Consider the following 17797-nt stretch of genomic DNA (forward strand, 5'->3'; position numbering starts at 1 on the left):
CCCGTACATCTCAGTTGTCCTCGTTTTTCAAGGACCGTAACTTCCCCTCCTCGGTGGTCGAGAACGCCCTCAACCGTGTCTCCCACATCTCCCGCACCTCATCCCTCACACCCTGTCCACGCAATAAGAACCAAAAAAGAATCCCCCTCGTCCTCATGTACCACCCCACCAACCTCCGGATCCAACGCATCATCCTCCGACACTTCCGCCATCTGCAATCCGACCCCACCACCAAAGACATCTTTCCCTCCCCACCCTTATCTGCTTTCCGGAGGGACAACTCTCTCCGTGACTCCCTTGTCCGCTCCACACTCCCCTCCAGCTCCACCACACCCGGCACTTTTCCCTGCAACCGCAGGAAGTGCTACACCTGCCCCCATACCTCCTCCCTCACCCCCATCCCAGGCCCCAAGAAGACTTTCCACATCAAGCAGATGTTCACCTGCACATCTGCCAATGTGGTATACTGCATCCGCTGTACCCGGTGTGGCTTCCTCTACATCGGGGAAACCAAGCGGAGACTCGGGGACCGCTTTGCAGAACACTTACGCTCGGTTCGCAACAAACAACTGCACCTCCCAGTCGCGAACCATTTCAACTCCCCCTCCCATTCCTCAGACGACATGTCCATCCTGGGCCTCCTGCAGTGCCACAACGATGCCACCCGAAGGTTGCAGGAACAGCAACTCATATTCCGCTTGGGAACCCTGCAGCCCAATGGTATCAATGTGGATTTCACAAGTTTCAAAATCTCCCCTCCCCCTACCGCATCCCAAAACCAGTCCAGCTCGTCCCTTTCTCCCTAACCTGTTCTTCCTCCCACCTATCCCCTCCTCCCACCTCAAGCCGCACCTCCATCTCCTACCGACCAACCTCATCCCGCCCCCTTGACCTGTCCGTCCTCCCTGGACTGACCTATCCCCTTCCTAACTCCCTACCTACACTCACCTTTACTGGCTCCATCCCCGCCTCTTCGACCTGTTTGTTTCCTCTCCACCTATCCTTTCCTCTAGCCCTCTTCTATCCGCATCCCACTCTCTCCCTATTTATTTCACAACCCCCTTCCCCTTCCCCTTTTCTGATGAAGGGTCTAGGCCCGAAACGTCAGCCTCTCTGCTCCTATGATGCTGCTTGGCCTGCTGTGTTCATCCAGCCCTGCACCTTGTTGTCTAGAATTTCTGATCTTGGCTATTTGCTCATTTAACCTATAATAAACATCCAAGAATTTTGAAATTCATAAGATTTACAGGAGTAGCCCATAGGTCTGGGCAGCTACAAACTGACAAAGCCCTTAAGGAGTATAAAGAATTTAGGAAGAAACTTAAACGCAGAATTAGGAAGGCTAAAAGGGACCATGAAATGTCTTTAGCAAACAGGGTCAAGGAGAATCCCAAGGCTTTTTATGCATATATTAGAAGAAAGATGGTAGCAAAGAAAAGGGTAGGCCCACTTCAGGACAAAAGAGGGAACTTATGCCTGGAGCCACATGAAGTGGGAGAGATCCTTAATGAGTACTTTGTATTAGTATTCACCAAGGAGAAGGACATGACTGATGTTGAGGTCAGGGATGAGAGTGTGAATACTCTAGAGAGTGTCAATATTTTGAAGGAGGAAGTTTTGGGTAACTAAATTGCATTAAGGTAGACAAGTCCCCAGGGCCAAATAGGATCTATCCCAGGATACTGCAAGAGTCCAGGGAAGAAATAGCTGGGGCATTAGCAGATATCTTCACATCCTCTTTTACCACCGGCGAGGTTCTAGAGGACTGGAGATTAGCCAATGCTCCCTTCTTTAACAAAGGAAACAGGGATAATCCAGGAAATTATAGGCTGGTGAGCCTGCTGTGGTGAGGAAGCTCTTGGAGCAGATACTGAGGGACAAGATATTTGCATATTTGGAAGAAAATGGACTAGTTAGTGAGAGGCAGCATAGTTTTGTACTGGGAAGGTCATGTCTCACCAAACTGATTGAATTTTTTGAAGAGGTGACAAAGATAATTGAGAAGGGAAGGGCTGTGGATGTAGTTTATATAAACTTTAGTAAGACATTTGATAAAAGTCCCACGTGACAGATTGGTACAAAAACTAAAATCACATGGGATTTGGGGCAGGCTGGCTAGACGGATACAAAACTGGCTTGGTCATAGAAGTCAGAGGGTAGCGGTGGAAGGGTGTTTTTCAGAATGGAGACTGGTAACTAGTGGTGTTCCACAGGAATCAGTCTTAGGTCTTCTGTTGTTTGTAGTATATATAAATGATCTGGAGGGAAATGTGGGTGGTCTGATTAGTACATTTGCTGATGACACGAAAATTGGTGAAGTTACTGATCGGGCCGACAATTGTAAAAGGGTACAACAGCATATAAATAGATTGGTGACTTGGGCACAGAAATGGCAGATGGAGTTTAAGCGAGGTAATGCATTTTGGACGATCAAATTTAGGTATGAATTATACTCTAAACGGCAGAAACCTTAGGAACATTATCATACAGATGGATCTGGGTGTGCAGGTCCACAGTTCCCTAAAGGTGGCAACACAGGTGGCCAACGTGTTTAAGGAGGCATTTGGCATAATTGCCTTCATCGGCCAGGGCATGGAGTATAAGAGTTGGAAAACCACGTTGCAACTATATAAAACCCTTTTTAGGCTACATTTGGAGTATTGTGTGCAGTTTTGCTTGCCACATTACCAAAAGGAGGTTGAAGCTTTGGAGAGAGTGCAGAGAAGGTTCACCAGGATGTTGCCTGGTCTCCAGGGCATTGACTATGAAGAAACATTTAAAAGACTAGGATTGTTTTTATAGGATAGACAGTGGCTGAGAGGAGACCTGGTTGAGGTCTACAAAATTATGAGAGGTATAGATAGGGTGGATAGTCAGAGGCTTTTTCCCAGGGTTGAAATTTCAAGTACAAGAGGGCACAAGTTCAAGGTGAGAGGGGGAACGTTCAAGGGAGATGTGCGAGGAAAGTTTTTCACACGGAGCGTGATAGGAGCCTGAAATGCACTGCCAGAGGGGGTGGTGGAAGTAGATACATTGGCAACGTTTAAGAGGCATCTGGATGGTAGAGGGAATAGAGGGATACGGGCAGAAGGATTTTTTTCATTTAGTTAGGGCATGATGATCAGCACAGGCTTGGAGGGCCGAAGGGCCTGTTCCTGTGCTGTACTTCTCTTTTGTTTGTTCCACTTGAGTGATTGAGTTTTCTCTGCCATTCTATAAGATTCCAACTGATCTGATAGTGGTGGGCTTCCCCCATAATCCTTGACTTTCTTGTCAAGCAAAAGACTGACCAGCTCATCCATGAATGTATTTACCAGCCAAGCTTTTACTGCTTTCTATGGAAGAGAGCTTCAAATGTTAAGAAAACAAAAACTCTGAGAACAGCAATTCCTTCTCACCGCCATCTGAAATGGGAGAACTCCTATTTTCAAAATGCGCCCCGAGTTCTAGATTCCTTTGCAAGAGATCTGCACTCTCTCAGCATCTACCCTGTCAAACCCACTCAAAATTTTACATGTTTCAATAAGACCACCTCTCATTCTTCTAAATTCCAATGAGTATACATCAAACCCGCTTAACTTTTCATTATCAACTCCATTGTCCTAACCATAAGCTAGTGAGACTTCATGGAACAGTTTCTAAAGCAAGTATATTTCCCGTTGAATAAGGAGACCAAACACATTATCCCAGGTGTGTGCTCACCCATGTCCTGTAGAATTTTCCATCCTCTTTACAATAAAAGCCAACATTCTATTTGCATTCCTAATTACTTGCTGTACCTGCATATCAATTTTTTATGATTCATGTACAGACTCCTCAGTCATGCAGTATCTGGAGTCTCTTACCAAATTAACAATATTCTGCTTTCTGTCCTGCAAAACAGAATACCATCTCATTTTCCCTTAATTTATCTGTATTTCTTTGCAAATATCTTTGCATTCGCCTCACAACTTACTTTCCTAACCATCCATATGGCTTCAGCAAACTTAGCTCCAATACAATTTGCCCCTTCAGCCAAATCATTAATATAAATTGTATGTGTTGAATCTTGCAACACTTCACAAGTTGTAGTTTACCGACCTGAAAATGATCCACTTATCCTTACTTTCCATTTCCCGTTTGTTACCCAATCTCCTAGCCACAGTAATATATTACCACCAAAATCATGAACTCTGTCTTCTGCAGTAATATTTTATGTGGTATCTTACTGCATTTCACTTGGAAATGCAAATACACTACATCATCAGTTCCCCTTTCATCCACCCTGCTCATTACATCCTCAAAGAACTTTTATAAAGTTATCAAACACCGTTCCCCTTTCAAAAAACTATGTTGACTTTACATGACTGTATTACGATTTTCTAAATGTCCTGCTATTACCTCCTGAAGAATGGATTTTTGCATTTTTTTCAATGATGGATGTTAGTCTAACTACCTGATATAGTTTCTTGCTTTCAGTCTCTCTTCTTCCTTGAATTGCGGCATTATATTTGGGATTTTCCAATCTTTAGGAATCTTCCAGAATCTTGGAAGATTATAAGCAATACATTCATTACTTCTGAATAACAGGGGTGTAATGGTGCAGAAAGAGGCCATTCGGCCCATTGTACCTGCACTGGCTTGTTAAAGGAGCTGTAATCACATCCTTTAAGACCCTAGGATATAGGCCATCAAGTCTAGGGTATTTGTCAGGCTTTACCACCATTAGTTTACCTAGCGATTTTTCTCAAATAATAGTGATGTTTTGAGTTCCTGCCTTTCTTTTGCCTCTTGATTTTTTTTACTAGTCTTGGAATGCTATGTGTTTTCCACAGTGAAGATAGATTCAAAAAACTTGTTTAGAGTCTCTGTTAAGACATTGTTTCCCATGATTCTTGCCCCTAATCTCACTCTCTAAAAACCAATATTTACCTCAGCCACCCTTACACATCTTATATACTTGCAGATGCTTTTACTGACAATGTTTACATTCTAATTTTCCCTTACTTCTCCCTTGTTTAAAATTTATCCTTTGCTGACTGTTAAAATGGTTTCAGCTTTCTTGACTTCCAGTAACCTTGCCAGTATTGCTCATTTTTCTTCCAAATTAATACCATCCTTACTTCATCAGTTGGCTACAGCTGGTAGTTCCTTCTGGTTGAGGTATTTTTTTTTCTTTTCTCATGGAATATATTTTTATTTACAATTAATGAATATCTCCTTAAATGTCTGCCACTGTTTCTCTAGCATCTTCCGTTTTAATAAAATCCAAGTACTATGAATGCTGGTGATCTGAAATAAAACAGAAATTGCTAGATAAAGAGCAAAAAATTTAACACTTTTAAGCTGATATGACTGTTGAAGAAGGGTCATAGAATCACAGTGCCGAGAAGAGGCCCTCAGCCCAATAAGTCTGTACTGCAAAAAATACACTACCAACTACACTAGTCCCACTTTCCTACACTAGACGGTAACCTTCAATGTTATGATATTGAAGTGGAAATGTTAGTGTTGTTTCTCTCTTTACAGATACTGCAGGAGCTCCTCCAGCACTTTTTTAAACTTTCTGTTTAACCTATTTTTCGATTCCACGTTAGCCTATAGCATCTTCAGACTCCTTAAGTATCTTTATTTTGGAGTTAAGGCTTAGTTTCAGGCCTAAATTTCTCAAAATTAGACTAACTGTGACATTCTTTAATGATATGATCACTCTTACTTAGAGGGTCTTAATTAATCTTATCTCTGAAGTCATTACTATAGGCTCTTTCCTGTTAGTTCCAGAATGTACAGTTATAAAAATTTACTTCAGATTACTACCAAAATTACCGCAAAAACAAATTCTGGACACTTTCAATAATAATGAAGAGAAATGTTGGTAAGTATGAGAGAATGAGAATGAGAATGAAAAGTATGAGAGAAATGCTGAGAGAACACATGAAACGTCAGAATTTAAAATTCAGTTCTAAATACATATAGAAATGTGTGAAATCAAACTGTTTATAGAATGTCCTCATTCTATATCCAGTCATTAATGTACTGGAGCTTAATTATCAATGGAATTACATCTTAATTATACTGTCTAGAGGGGTTAAAACTATTATTTGACTCAATCTCTTAACATTTCCCAATCTCACTTGTCTCTAGAAGCCTGCATGTCCACTTATCGAAAAGTAGGATGGTGCAAATACCATTCTTAAGTGCTTTTCTGAATACCTGCAAGCTTGCTGAAACTCCACTTATGCCTTAGAGTAACATTTCACTTCCATTATGCCCCTTGATAGTGCAACGCAATGGTATTCAAAACTAATGCAGCACAATAGAGCCATAATAATGCTTTGTGAAGTGTAAAGAGGGTCATACAGTTATTACAGCACAGGAAGAGGTCATTCAGATCATAGAGTCCATGCAGTTTCTCTGTAGAACAATTCAAATCAGTTCTATTGCCCCATTCTATTCCTGTAGATTTCCAAGTTTATTTCCATCAAATACCCATTTAATTTCCTTTTGAAATAATTCATAATCACTGCTTTTCCTACTTCTACAAGGAGTGTTCCAGGTCATAAAATGTTTTTTCTTAAATCCTCTCTCTGTCTCTCACCCAACACCTTCCAACTCTGTCCTCAGTCCACGTATTTTGTAGCTTTCTCAAATATTAAAGAATATATAAATCTCAATACATTATTTCCTGTCCATTGTGTATTTTAACTTCTTTGCTTTTGCCATCATTGTCACAAAAATGTAATTCCTCACCTAACATTCCACCAATCTGCACACACTAATCTTTTCTAACATTTTCAGCGATTCACTTCTCTGTCTTGTGAGGCACATTCTTTTCCTTCCAAATTCCATTCCAGATTTCCAAGATATGCCTGTTCTTTTTAACATGATGCTTTCACAAACAGCTTAGTGTGTTGGGAAAACAGAGACTCTGCTTACAATATTTCCATTGAGGCCAACACATATTATGGGCAGCAGGAATCCATGGACAATCTCTGGGAACCCCACTGCCCAGCTACAGCTACCTCCATCAGTTTGCTCACTGGGACATATGGAACTTTAACTCACTGAGGACGAAAATTGTGCCTGCCATTTCCTGCATGGCAAGTTCTTAATCTCAGCCGTGCCTTTACAGAAGGCACCAAGTAGTGGACAAGTCACCCAGACCCTCTTGTCCTAGCTGGCAGTGAACAGAACAGCTAGTAGGGTGTCTGCTTGTCCTCTCAGTCAGGCTATGATCCATGTTGTGTGAAAACCTAAAGGGGGCAGGGTGAGAAAATATGTCTTTAATATCACAGTGGGGAAGGGAAAACCTAACTCCCAATTCGGATTGATGCCATGTTAAGATGAGTGGCAAAGTGTGCAGAGGACTGTGAAACTTTGCAGAGGAACATAGATACATTGAGTGAGTGGGCAAAGGTCTGGCAGATGGAAAACAATGTAAATAAATGTGAAGTCATACATTTTGGTAGGAGTAATAGTAAAAAGGATTATTACTTGAATGGTAAAAAGTTGCAGCATGCTGCTATGCAGAGGGACCTGGGTGTCCTTGTGCATGAATCACAGAAGGTAGGTCTGCAGGTACAACAAGTAATTAGGAAGACAAATGGAATTTTGTCCTTCATTGCTAAAGGGATTGAAATAAAAAGCAGAGAGGTTATGTTGCAGCTGTACAAGGTGCTGGTGAGGCCACACCTGGAGTACTGTGTGCAGTTTTGGTCTCCTTACTTGAGAAAGGATATACTGGCACTGGAGGGGGTGCAAAGGAGGTTCACTAGGTTGATTCCGGAGTTGAGGGGGTTGGCTTATGAGGAGAGACTGAGTAGATTGGGATTATATTCATTGGAATTCAGAAGATGGAGGGGGGATCTTATAGAAACATATAAAATTATGAAGGGAATAGATAAGATAGAAGTAGAGAGGATGTTTCCACTAGCGGGTGAAGCTAGGACAAGAGGGCATAGCCTCAAGATTAGAGGGAGCAGATTTAGGACTGAACTGAGAAGGAATTTCTTCACCCAGAGGGTTGTTAATCTATGGAATTCCTTGCCCAGTGAAGTAGTTGACGCTACTTCAGCAAACGCTTTTAAAAAAAAGGTAGATTTTTTTTTGAACAATAAAGGAATTAAGGGATACGGTGAGAACGCGGGTAAGTGGATCTGAGTCCACGAAAGGATCAGCCATGATCTTATTGAATGGCGGAGCAGGCTCGAAGGGCCAGACGGCCTACTCCTGCTCCTAGTTCTTGTGTTCTTGTGTTCTATGTTACATTCAAGTTTGGGTGGACCGACAGCGATCTCAATCTGGAGCTAGGAAATTATCTCTTGACACAATGTTTATACATCATTTTGTGTGCCACCACAGACAGAATAATTAATAAAGGTTAAAGAAACCTATAGGGTTGTTGACAATTACTTTGGCTGGCAGGTAAATTGAGCAATTCATTTTAGGAAAAACATCAAGTGCCATACTATAGTCAATATTGACTAATAATTCAAAGGCCTTGACTAATTCGGAGAATAAGAGTTCAATTCTAACTAGACTAGCAAGAATTTGAATTTGGCTTAAAGACTTGTCAACAAATAAAAAGCCATCAGCAAAAGTGATTGTTAGGCTGTAGAATTATCCTAAAAACCAAATCACTTCACTAATGTTCTTCAGGGAAGACAACATGCTGCCCTCATTTGGTTTGGCGTCAATGTGGCTCCAGTCACCTTCCAACATGTTTGAATCTTAACTGCCCATTGAGTGTTTGAGCAAACTAATCAGTTATATCAAACTCAAGGCAACTAGGGATGTGCAAAAATGTCAGTGGTACTCACTTCCAAGAGTAAAAAAGCACGTTTATCTAGTCTGTAACACAGTTCTGCAGCACATTTTATATAAAAGATCATTAAACCAAATCCATTCAGCACATTTTGACTCTACTAATGCCATTCTGTGTTGTGTCAGGCCACCCATCTCTTTCCCTTTAAGCTATTAAGGAATAGCCATGACACCCTCCTGTGAATGAGCACATGTAGGGAAACAAAAACAAACTGACTTTCAATTTATGTGGTCCATTTCATGTCCTCAGAACAAAGTTTTGCAGGCAATGAAGTACTTCTGAAGTACCTGTTACTGTTGTAGGCAAGCATATCAAGCAATGCACACAGCATTGCCCGACAAATGTTTTGATAACCAGTTTATCTGTTTGGGTGATGCCAGTTGAGGGATAGATTTAACTACAACATTGGGACAGTTCCACGTTTTTTAAATAAAATGCCCTGTATCCAACTGAACAGGGAGACGAGGCCTTGATTTAACATTTCACACAAAAAAAGGCATCTCTAAGAATGCAGAATTTCTTCAGTACAATGCTGTACAATATTCATTCTTCAATCAAAGTTGATTTATTCTCATTTGTCAGTGTGTGGCTTTGGATATTTGTAATGTGACTGCTGAACTTACTTATGTTGATCACTGATAACGTGTGCCACACCAATGGTTGCCTTATTAATCCATTGTTTCTCACTAGATATTCCATCATTTGACTTCATAATACTGATGGTTAGAAATTTACAAAAAAAAAAATCAGCTGAACATGTTATATCTGTTTTGTTCTAATCTACCACATTCCTGCATCTTCCTGAACAAGCAAATATTTCAACCACCTTTGTAATAATAGCTGACACCTCCCAAAATGTATTATTTGGGACTGGGGTTTGCCTGTGTTATGATAACTCAAAGGACTGTCACAATGTCCAAGACAGTTAAATAGAATTGGATTCACTTTGAGTAGCTATTGCCAACCTAGTGCAAAGCACTCACAAATAATCGGTACACTTACAGGCAGTGTCAAGATGCTTCCCTGATTAATGAAGCTTCTTAAAAACTGAAGAAGAACAATACTGAGAGAATTACTTTAAGTGTAAAGAGGTCCTCCACTATAACCTTTGAAACAAAGAGTTGAGGTATGTTGTAAAAACTGCAAAGGCATCTAACATCACAGTTCCAATCTCTCTTGAGTTAAACACAATGCTTTTCAACTCTAGGTGAAGGGCATCCCAGTTGCAGTGTAGGAAATTCTTTTACTGATTGCAGGAACTGGAAACATTCTCCTGATGTTTCACCAAAGCTAGAGAGGTTGATTTTGTGGGAAATTTTGGCTAAGATGTAAAGAAAATGAGGGCAGGGGCTGTCTCCTTCATAGGTATTCATACACAGTGCCACCATCACCACAGTATAATGTTGTAGTATTAGATACTTTCCAATCAACCTCTTCAGCGATATTACTCTACACCTCTGGAGCACGTTAGACTTGATCACGGTTCTCCTGACTCAGAGGTAGGGACACTAACCTGGTGCCTCAAAAGCCATGATAACATCGCAGAATTACCCAAAACAATTTAATTTAAGACATCTGCTCACAGCCTGTCTCTGATCATCAAGTCTGAATCACAAAACAAATGAACAAGAGGAAATAAGCGGAGGCATGCCAAGTGTACGTACGTCCCCCTTTTGAATCTGTAATAATTTGCACTGCTCCTGGTATCATTTTCGACCTTCCCATTTTTGATTATTTAATAGGGTATGGCTGATCACAATTCTAATTAATCAAACATGTTCTGTTTAATTCTTGGATGAGAATCAGATGTTGACATTTCTCTGAAGTCATTTGGATTGAAAATATTTCTGTACAGCAGCAGGCTCGACAGAATTACAGCAGAAACAACAACTTGCAACCAAGGGAAGATGAATGATCAAACCTGAAGTAGTTAGAGAATCCCTGCAATTTTGATCTTTGGTGATAGATTACAACCTCAAGGAGATAGATGATAGCAAATCAGATCTTGCTAATTTAAATATAGTTTGCGTTTTGATATTCAACTGGCTTAATAAGGGCCAGAAGTGTGAAACCATAATGTGGAATCACATAAATCAAATGCTACGAATAGCTCATGACTCATAATTAGCTCCAATGAAATCCTTAACTTACAACATGGCATCACCATCACAAAATAACACTGTTTGATCAGGTACTCACCTGGTTTATAATATAAATTCCATAGTTGATCTTCTGCCTACGTAGGATGGGGTGTAAGTAATGCAGCCAGAACTTCAAATGGTGTTCTCTGTGCCTGAATGGAATTATGATGGCAACTCTTTGCTTAGCGATGCAGTCTGAAGGCTTGTATTTGCCACCCATTTGTACATCTGGGTTCTCTTGCTGAACTTTCTCCATTGTCATCAGTGAGTTGAATTCTATCAGCAATCTTCCAACTGCAACATAATTTTTTGAAAAGAGGAAAAAATTATCAATTGAAACACACATTTTTGTAATAAGTGTTTTTTTTTTGTAAAGATATCAAATGAAGGCGAGTACATCGGGAATCCCTGGAGACCAACGATCTGCATTTTCACTGACCCAATCTTTCAGATGTGGAAGTTGGTTTGGAGCCCGAGTGGTAAGGTGTAGGATCTCAGATGTTGAGATTCCCCATATTCTGTGGATGGCGAATGGCAGGGGCTGCCCACTCCGGCACACTAGATCTTGCAGGCACATATTGCCTGGATCCAGCAGTCCAGCCAGGATGTAGTTGCTGGATTTCCCGTGGAAACCAGGCCATCCATTGACAAGTTCAGATCGTGAACAACAGTAAGGTTCACATTTTTCAACACACCACCATGTTCCCTGGCCAACATTTTTGCCTCAGGCCTGCTGCATGTTCCATCGAAGCTCAGCGCAAGCTGGAAGAACAGCATCTCATTTTCTGCTTGGGGATCCTGCAGCCTTCAGGACTCAACATCGAATTCAATAATTTTAGAACTTGAACATCATCGTCTATATCCTTCACCAACCAGCCCCCGCCCCACGCCATGTCACGACATGCATTGCTTCCAGCACAGCCAACCCATTTTCACCTACTTTTAGTCCCCACTGTTGGCTTTTCCTTCTCCACGGCACTCCATCTTCCATCCCCAGCTGTCATTCTATCTCTCTGGTATCCATTTTTACCTATCTGCTCACTCCATTCAGCCCCCACCCACATCACAGCTTACATACCACCCTTTCCTAGCTAGTATAAGTTCTAAAGAAGGGTTGCTGGACTCGAAATGTTAACTCTGCTATCTATCCACAGATGCTGGCAGACCTGCTGAGTTTCTCCAGCAATTTCTGCTTTGTTTCTGGGTCAAAGGCTCATTATAATACTAAACTGCAAACTTGCACTCCCCTTGGAACATCTTCCTTACTTTGTTAATGCTAGAAGTCAGTCGATTAAGGCTTGTATCCTGATTTTTTAAAATTAAAATCATCCCCATACACTAACACAGTGAATGTAAAGCTGCTAATTTTTTGAAGTTAGAACTCCCTTGGTATTTATTTAACTTTGAGAAAGAACTGAGTAGCATTCCCAAGAATGTGACTTTCCATGTTACTTTTCCTACTTGCAGTTTTCTTTAAAATACAATATTATATAAGTTGAAAAATAGACTATTCAGGAATGTTACTTCATTAATTAGCCTCATAATTGAAATAGTACAGCAGCAGGATGAAATATAGCTGTATATATGGATTCTGAATCATACTCTTGTTCCCTGTGCAGGCTGCTTTCATTATGTGGTGTCATTCCGCTTGAAATATCATTGAGATCAACAGGCACATGAAGGATAACCTCTGGGGACTTCATTAACTTACTAACATTCACAAGTACCAGGGTATAAAAGTTTCAACTTACTATAATATGAAATAGAAGTTGCTAGTCGTAGCCATGGCAATGAACAATAACGTTGTAAGTAGACAAATCACGAAGGCTCCCTTTCGCATCAGCTCTGCCAGAGTGTAGCCTGGCACAAGTCTAGAAGCTCGTTGTCCATCCACTCTTTCATACTTTGTGCTAAACAATGAGTGGGAAACCTTGCTCTGCAGAGTTACTGATAATACTTCCCTGTCTACATCACCAAAACTATGCTCAGAAATGTGGGCTTGTGACAATCCAACAACAAAAGACAAAAGAATGAAAACAGTTCAACAGTTGTGAGTCAACCTCAGCAAAATGAATTCCGTGTTGTATACCACATCATCATAGCACATCAAGTGACTGTGTCCACATAACGATGGTCCTAAGACTTTGTTGTGAAGCTATCAATTTTTCACTTTGTATTAAGCAAACGGTGTTCATTATGATACCAAACTCAATAGATTACACAGAAATGTTTTACTCCAGAGAACATTATAGAAATTAATTTCCATCGTATGATAAAAAACCATTCATATTTTCTTTCACTTCCTTGGGTTCCTAGTTCCTTGAAAATGGTATCACATGTGGACAGAATGGTAAACAATGCTTTCAGCATGTTTGCCTTCTCTGTTCAGAGCATTGCGTATAGGAGTTGGGATGTCATGTTGCCACTGTGCAAGACATTGATTAGGCCACTTTTGGAATACTTCATACAATTCTGGTCACCCTGCTAAACAAAGGATGTTGGTAAACTAGAAAGGGTGCAGAAAAAAATTACAAGCATGTTACCAGGACTGGAGGGTTTGAGTTACAAGGAGAATTTGGATAGGCTGGGACTTGCTTCCCTGGAGCATTGGAGACTAAAGGATGACTGCACAAGAGGTTTATAAAATCATAAGGGGCATAGATTAAGTGAATAGCCAAGGTCCTTTTCCAAGGGTAGGGGAGTCCAAAATCAGACGGTATAGGTTTATGGTGAGAGAGAAAAGATTTAAAAGGGTTCTGAGGGGGATCTTTTTCACATCGAGGGTAGTGCGCACATGGAATGAACTGCCAGAGGAAGTGGTAGAGGTGGGAACAATTACAACATTTAAAAGACATTTGGACAGGTACATGGATAGGTCAGGTTTAGAGGCATATGGACCAAATATAGGCAAATGAGACAAGTTAAGATTGGGATACCTGGTCAGCATGGACGAACTGCACCAAAGGGTTTGTTTCCATGTTGTATGACTCTATGACTGTAAAAATTCACGCTCTAAAGCCGAGTCTTGACTGCAACAGGACTTTGAACACAAACACGAAGCTCTTGGTTTATATATATAAGATATACTATAACGTGGAAGATCCTGTATTACTTTGGGTCAGTGTTTCGATTTTTATAGACAACACATTTGTTTCTGCTGTTCTCATATTTTGCCTGTGTGCAATAAGAATAATGGGCTCATGGGAGGCTGGCTGAACACATTATGTAAATCATGTAATTAAGCCAAAACTGGTTATGCAAATTCTGTCAACCACATGGTGAAGATTAACTTTGAGGCCACAGCAACTGTGGAAATGATTTATTCCCTGCAAATATTTCTGTCTAACTGAAGTGTCACGAATTAAAATTCAGTTTACAATGACTAAAGCCCAAATTTAAAGCAACTGATCAGGACAAAATCGACAAACATATTCAATTTTATAAAAGCAAATTAATTTTTTTTTATTTCTTAAAGGAATATTACCACAAAATCCTGTAACCAATTAAATAATGGGATATTTCAACAAAACCTGTGAGTCTAACTTCAGTGGTGGGTAAATTGTTGGAGGTCATTCTGAAAGATGGGATTTGTATGCAAATGGAAAAGGAAGGAATGATTAGTGATAGTCTGCATGGTTTTGTGTGAGGGAAATCGTATCTCACAAACTTGATTGAGTTTTTTGAGGAAGTAACCAAGAAGATTGATGAAGGTAGAGCGGTAGACATTGTTTACTTGAACTTTAGTAAAGCCTTTGACAAGGTTTCGCAAGGTAGACTAATTAGAAAAGTTAGATCACATGGGATTCAGGGTAAGCTTGACAATTGAATACAAAATTGGCTTAACGGCAGGAGACAGAGTGTGGCGGTGGTGGAAAGTTGCTTTTCAGACTGGAGGCCTGTGACCTCAGGGATCGGTATTGGGTCCACTTCAGTTTGTCATTTATAAGAATGGTTTAGATGAGAATATAGAAGGCATGGTTAGTAAGTCTGTGGATGACGCCAAAATTGGTGGTATAGTGAATGGTGAAAAAGGTTATTTAAGATCACAAAGAGATCTTGATCAATTGGGTCAATGGGCTGAGGTGCGGCAGATAGAGTTTAATTTTGATAAATGATCTTGCATTTTGGTAAAACAAACAAGAGCAGGGCTTATACACTTAAAAGTAGGGCCTTGGGTAGTGTCGTAGAACAGAGATCCCCAGGAGTTCTGGTACATAACTCTTTGAAGTTTGTTCACCTGTCGATCAGGTGTTTAAGAAGGCATTTAGCACACTTGCTTCCATTGCTCAGACCTTGGAGGATAAGAGTTGGGACATTATATTGAGGTTGTACAAGACGTTGGTGAGGCCTCTTCTGGAGTATTGTGTGCAGTTATGGTCGCCCTGTCATAGGAAGGATACTATCAAACTGGAGAGGGTTCAGAAAAGATTTATCAGAATGTTGCTGGGAATGGAGGGTTTGAGTTATAAGGAGAGGCTGGATAGGCTGGACTTTTTTCACTGGAGCATAGGAGGTTGAGGGGTGGCCTTATAGAGGTTTATAAAATCATGAAAGGCATAGATAAGGTGAATAGCAAAGGTCTTTTCCCTAGGGTGCGGTAGTTTAAAACTAAGGGGAATAGTTTTAAGGTGAGAGGAGAAAGATTTAAAGAAGACATGAGGGGAAATATTTTTACGCACAGTGGTTTGTGTGTGGAATGAACTTCCAGAGGAAGTGATGGATGCAGGTACAGTTACAACATTTAAAAGACATCTGAATAAGTACATAGATAAGAAACGTTCGGAGGGATATGGGCTAAGCGCAGGCGGGTTGGACTAGTTTAGTTTGAGATGATCAGTATGGACAGGTTGGACCGAAGAGCTGTATGGCTCGATGACTCTAAGAGCAATTGGCAGGTTGTGAAAAAAAAAACTTTTGGTTGTCCTGTATTTTACAGCAGTGACCAAGGCTTCTGATATCAAAGAGGTAATAAAAACTCATTGCAGCTCAACTTGGCAAAAGCAAATGCATGGTAAAGCAGCAATTTGTTCTTTACTTTTGAATTTATCGTAAAGAGCAATCCAGTTCTTCACTTTACCACAATTTAATATGGTCTATCATGTTTAATTGGACTGTAACAACTTCTTTGAGATTAGCACACTGACCATGACAGAGGTCCACAGCAGTGTCCCATCCACTAACCAGAGAGCCAGGAGTAAATCGATCATGGCCATTTTCGGATGATCTGATGCATTTCAATGAGTATCAGACATTAAGTGTCTGATGTCAACAATCTTCTGAAGTTAAAGGCAAAAAATGTGTGTTGGAAGGTCAGGGAGCTTGTTCATTGGCTGCAACCCTATTGGGGTGGAGTTGGGGATATGTTGGCGGGGACAATTCATTTCTGCCTTATATCATTTTCCCACTCTACAACCAGTTTTGGTCTTGACAAGCTTGCAATAAGTTTATAGAGACAGTCTTCTTTTTTTGAGTTACTTCCTATGACTATACAAAGCCTGATCATACAGCAATAGTATAGTCCTGTCCCTGCCAAGTAAAAAAAGCCCATCAGAAAATATGCATTGTGGGTTAATGAAACAATTGGATTGGTGCAGTCCAATGTGATGAAACTTTTTGCCAAGTTTGGTCTGGGATGTGAAATGGGTGACCAACCCAGTCCAATATGGTCAGCCTCCCGCTGCAAAAGTCTGGTTAAAATTTAATCAAAATTGAACTTTGCATTTACTGGAAGGAGCAAAGACAACATTTGTGCTGGTACAAGCACACGATTCTGCTACAAATCAGTCTGATTATATTAGTCCTACTTGGTACAGATTATGTCACATGATCTTATACAATAACCTATAAACATCAAAAGCGCTGGAGATTAAAAGCAGACATTATTGGACAATTGTTGACAGACGATTAGTCAACAATTATTTCAAAAATTCTGAGGGCTTCACCTAAAGAAGTGTTCTGATACTTCACTTTATAGAAGTTCCCACAAGGAAGAGACCGCTTGATCATTGGCATCTTGTTAGGTTGTCCTCTTTGAGTCTGGGTGAGGATTGGGAGGAGGGCCTGAAGTAAAACAGAGCAGCACCAAATGGTGCACAGGAGGAGGACAGGAAAGCAAGATGGACTTCTTCCTTACTGCAGGTGTAGGACATCCTTTCTCCTCTGGACCTTGAAGAATTTGTGCATCTTTTCCCTCAGTTCCACCAAAAAGAAACCTCCCTCTGTGTGTCAGCCAGCACATATGATGCCCTTGGTGGATGGCTGTGCCTTGAGCCCATATGTATTGTTCCAGGAGAATTGTTTCAATTCAGTCTTTGATTGCAAAGCTTACAGGTGTCTGTGTTAGAACCACCAGGGAGAATCAAATTAAACCAGCAATTATGGTTAAAACGGCTTGTTAAAACCAAACATTCAAACAAGCATAGCACACAAGCACGATACCAATTGGTAACTAGTTTTATGCGTTGGCAAAAAATAACTCCCACCAACTGTGTTCATTAGGTTATATTATTCGACACTTTAAGAATATACAATTGCATTTTACCTAATCTCATCGAATCTTAGAGTTGTACAGCATGGAAACAGACCCCTCAGTCCAACTCATCCATGCTGATCAGATATCCGAAATTTTCTTGCCCTACCCCCTACTTTCAGCTTCTGGCATGTTGTTGGAGATGCACTAATCCAGGCAATGGGATTTAATCCATCACACTCCTCATTTCTGCCTTGTAGATGATGTACAGGCTTAGAGGAGTCAGAAGGTGATTTACTTATAGAGTCAGAGAGCTGTACAGCACAGAAATAGTCCATTCGGTCCAACTCATCCATGCAGACGTCCTAAATTAATCTAGTCCCA

The 17797-nt window shown here is 40.7% G+C and overlaps 1 protein-coding gene across 3 annotated transcripts in view; it reads right to left on the reverse strand.

The window, feature by feature from the left end:
* b4galt2 (UDP-Gal:betaGlcNAc beta 1,4- galactosyltransferase, polypeptide 2) overlaps positions 1-17797 on the reverse strand; it is a 401349-nt gene that overhangs the window by 158513 nt on the left and 225039 nt on the right. For all 3 annotated transcript variants that reach the window (XM_048601583.1, XM_048601584.1, XM_048601585.1), the window contains one exon: positions 11003-11238. In XM_048601583.1, the coding sequence (XP_048457540.1) occupies positions 11003-11238 (236 nt within the window). The remainder of the gene's footprint in view (positions 1-11002; positions 11239-17797) is intronic.

The sequence above is a fragment of the Rhincodon typus genome, chromosome 10, assembly GCF_021869965.1.
Source record: "Rhincodon typus isolate 14 chromosome 10, sRhiTyp1.1, whole genome shotgun sequence".
NCBI lineage: Eukaryota > Metazoa > Chordata > Chondrichthyes > Orectolobiformes > Rhincodontidae > Rhincodon > Rhincodon typus.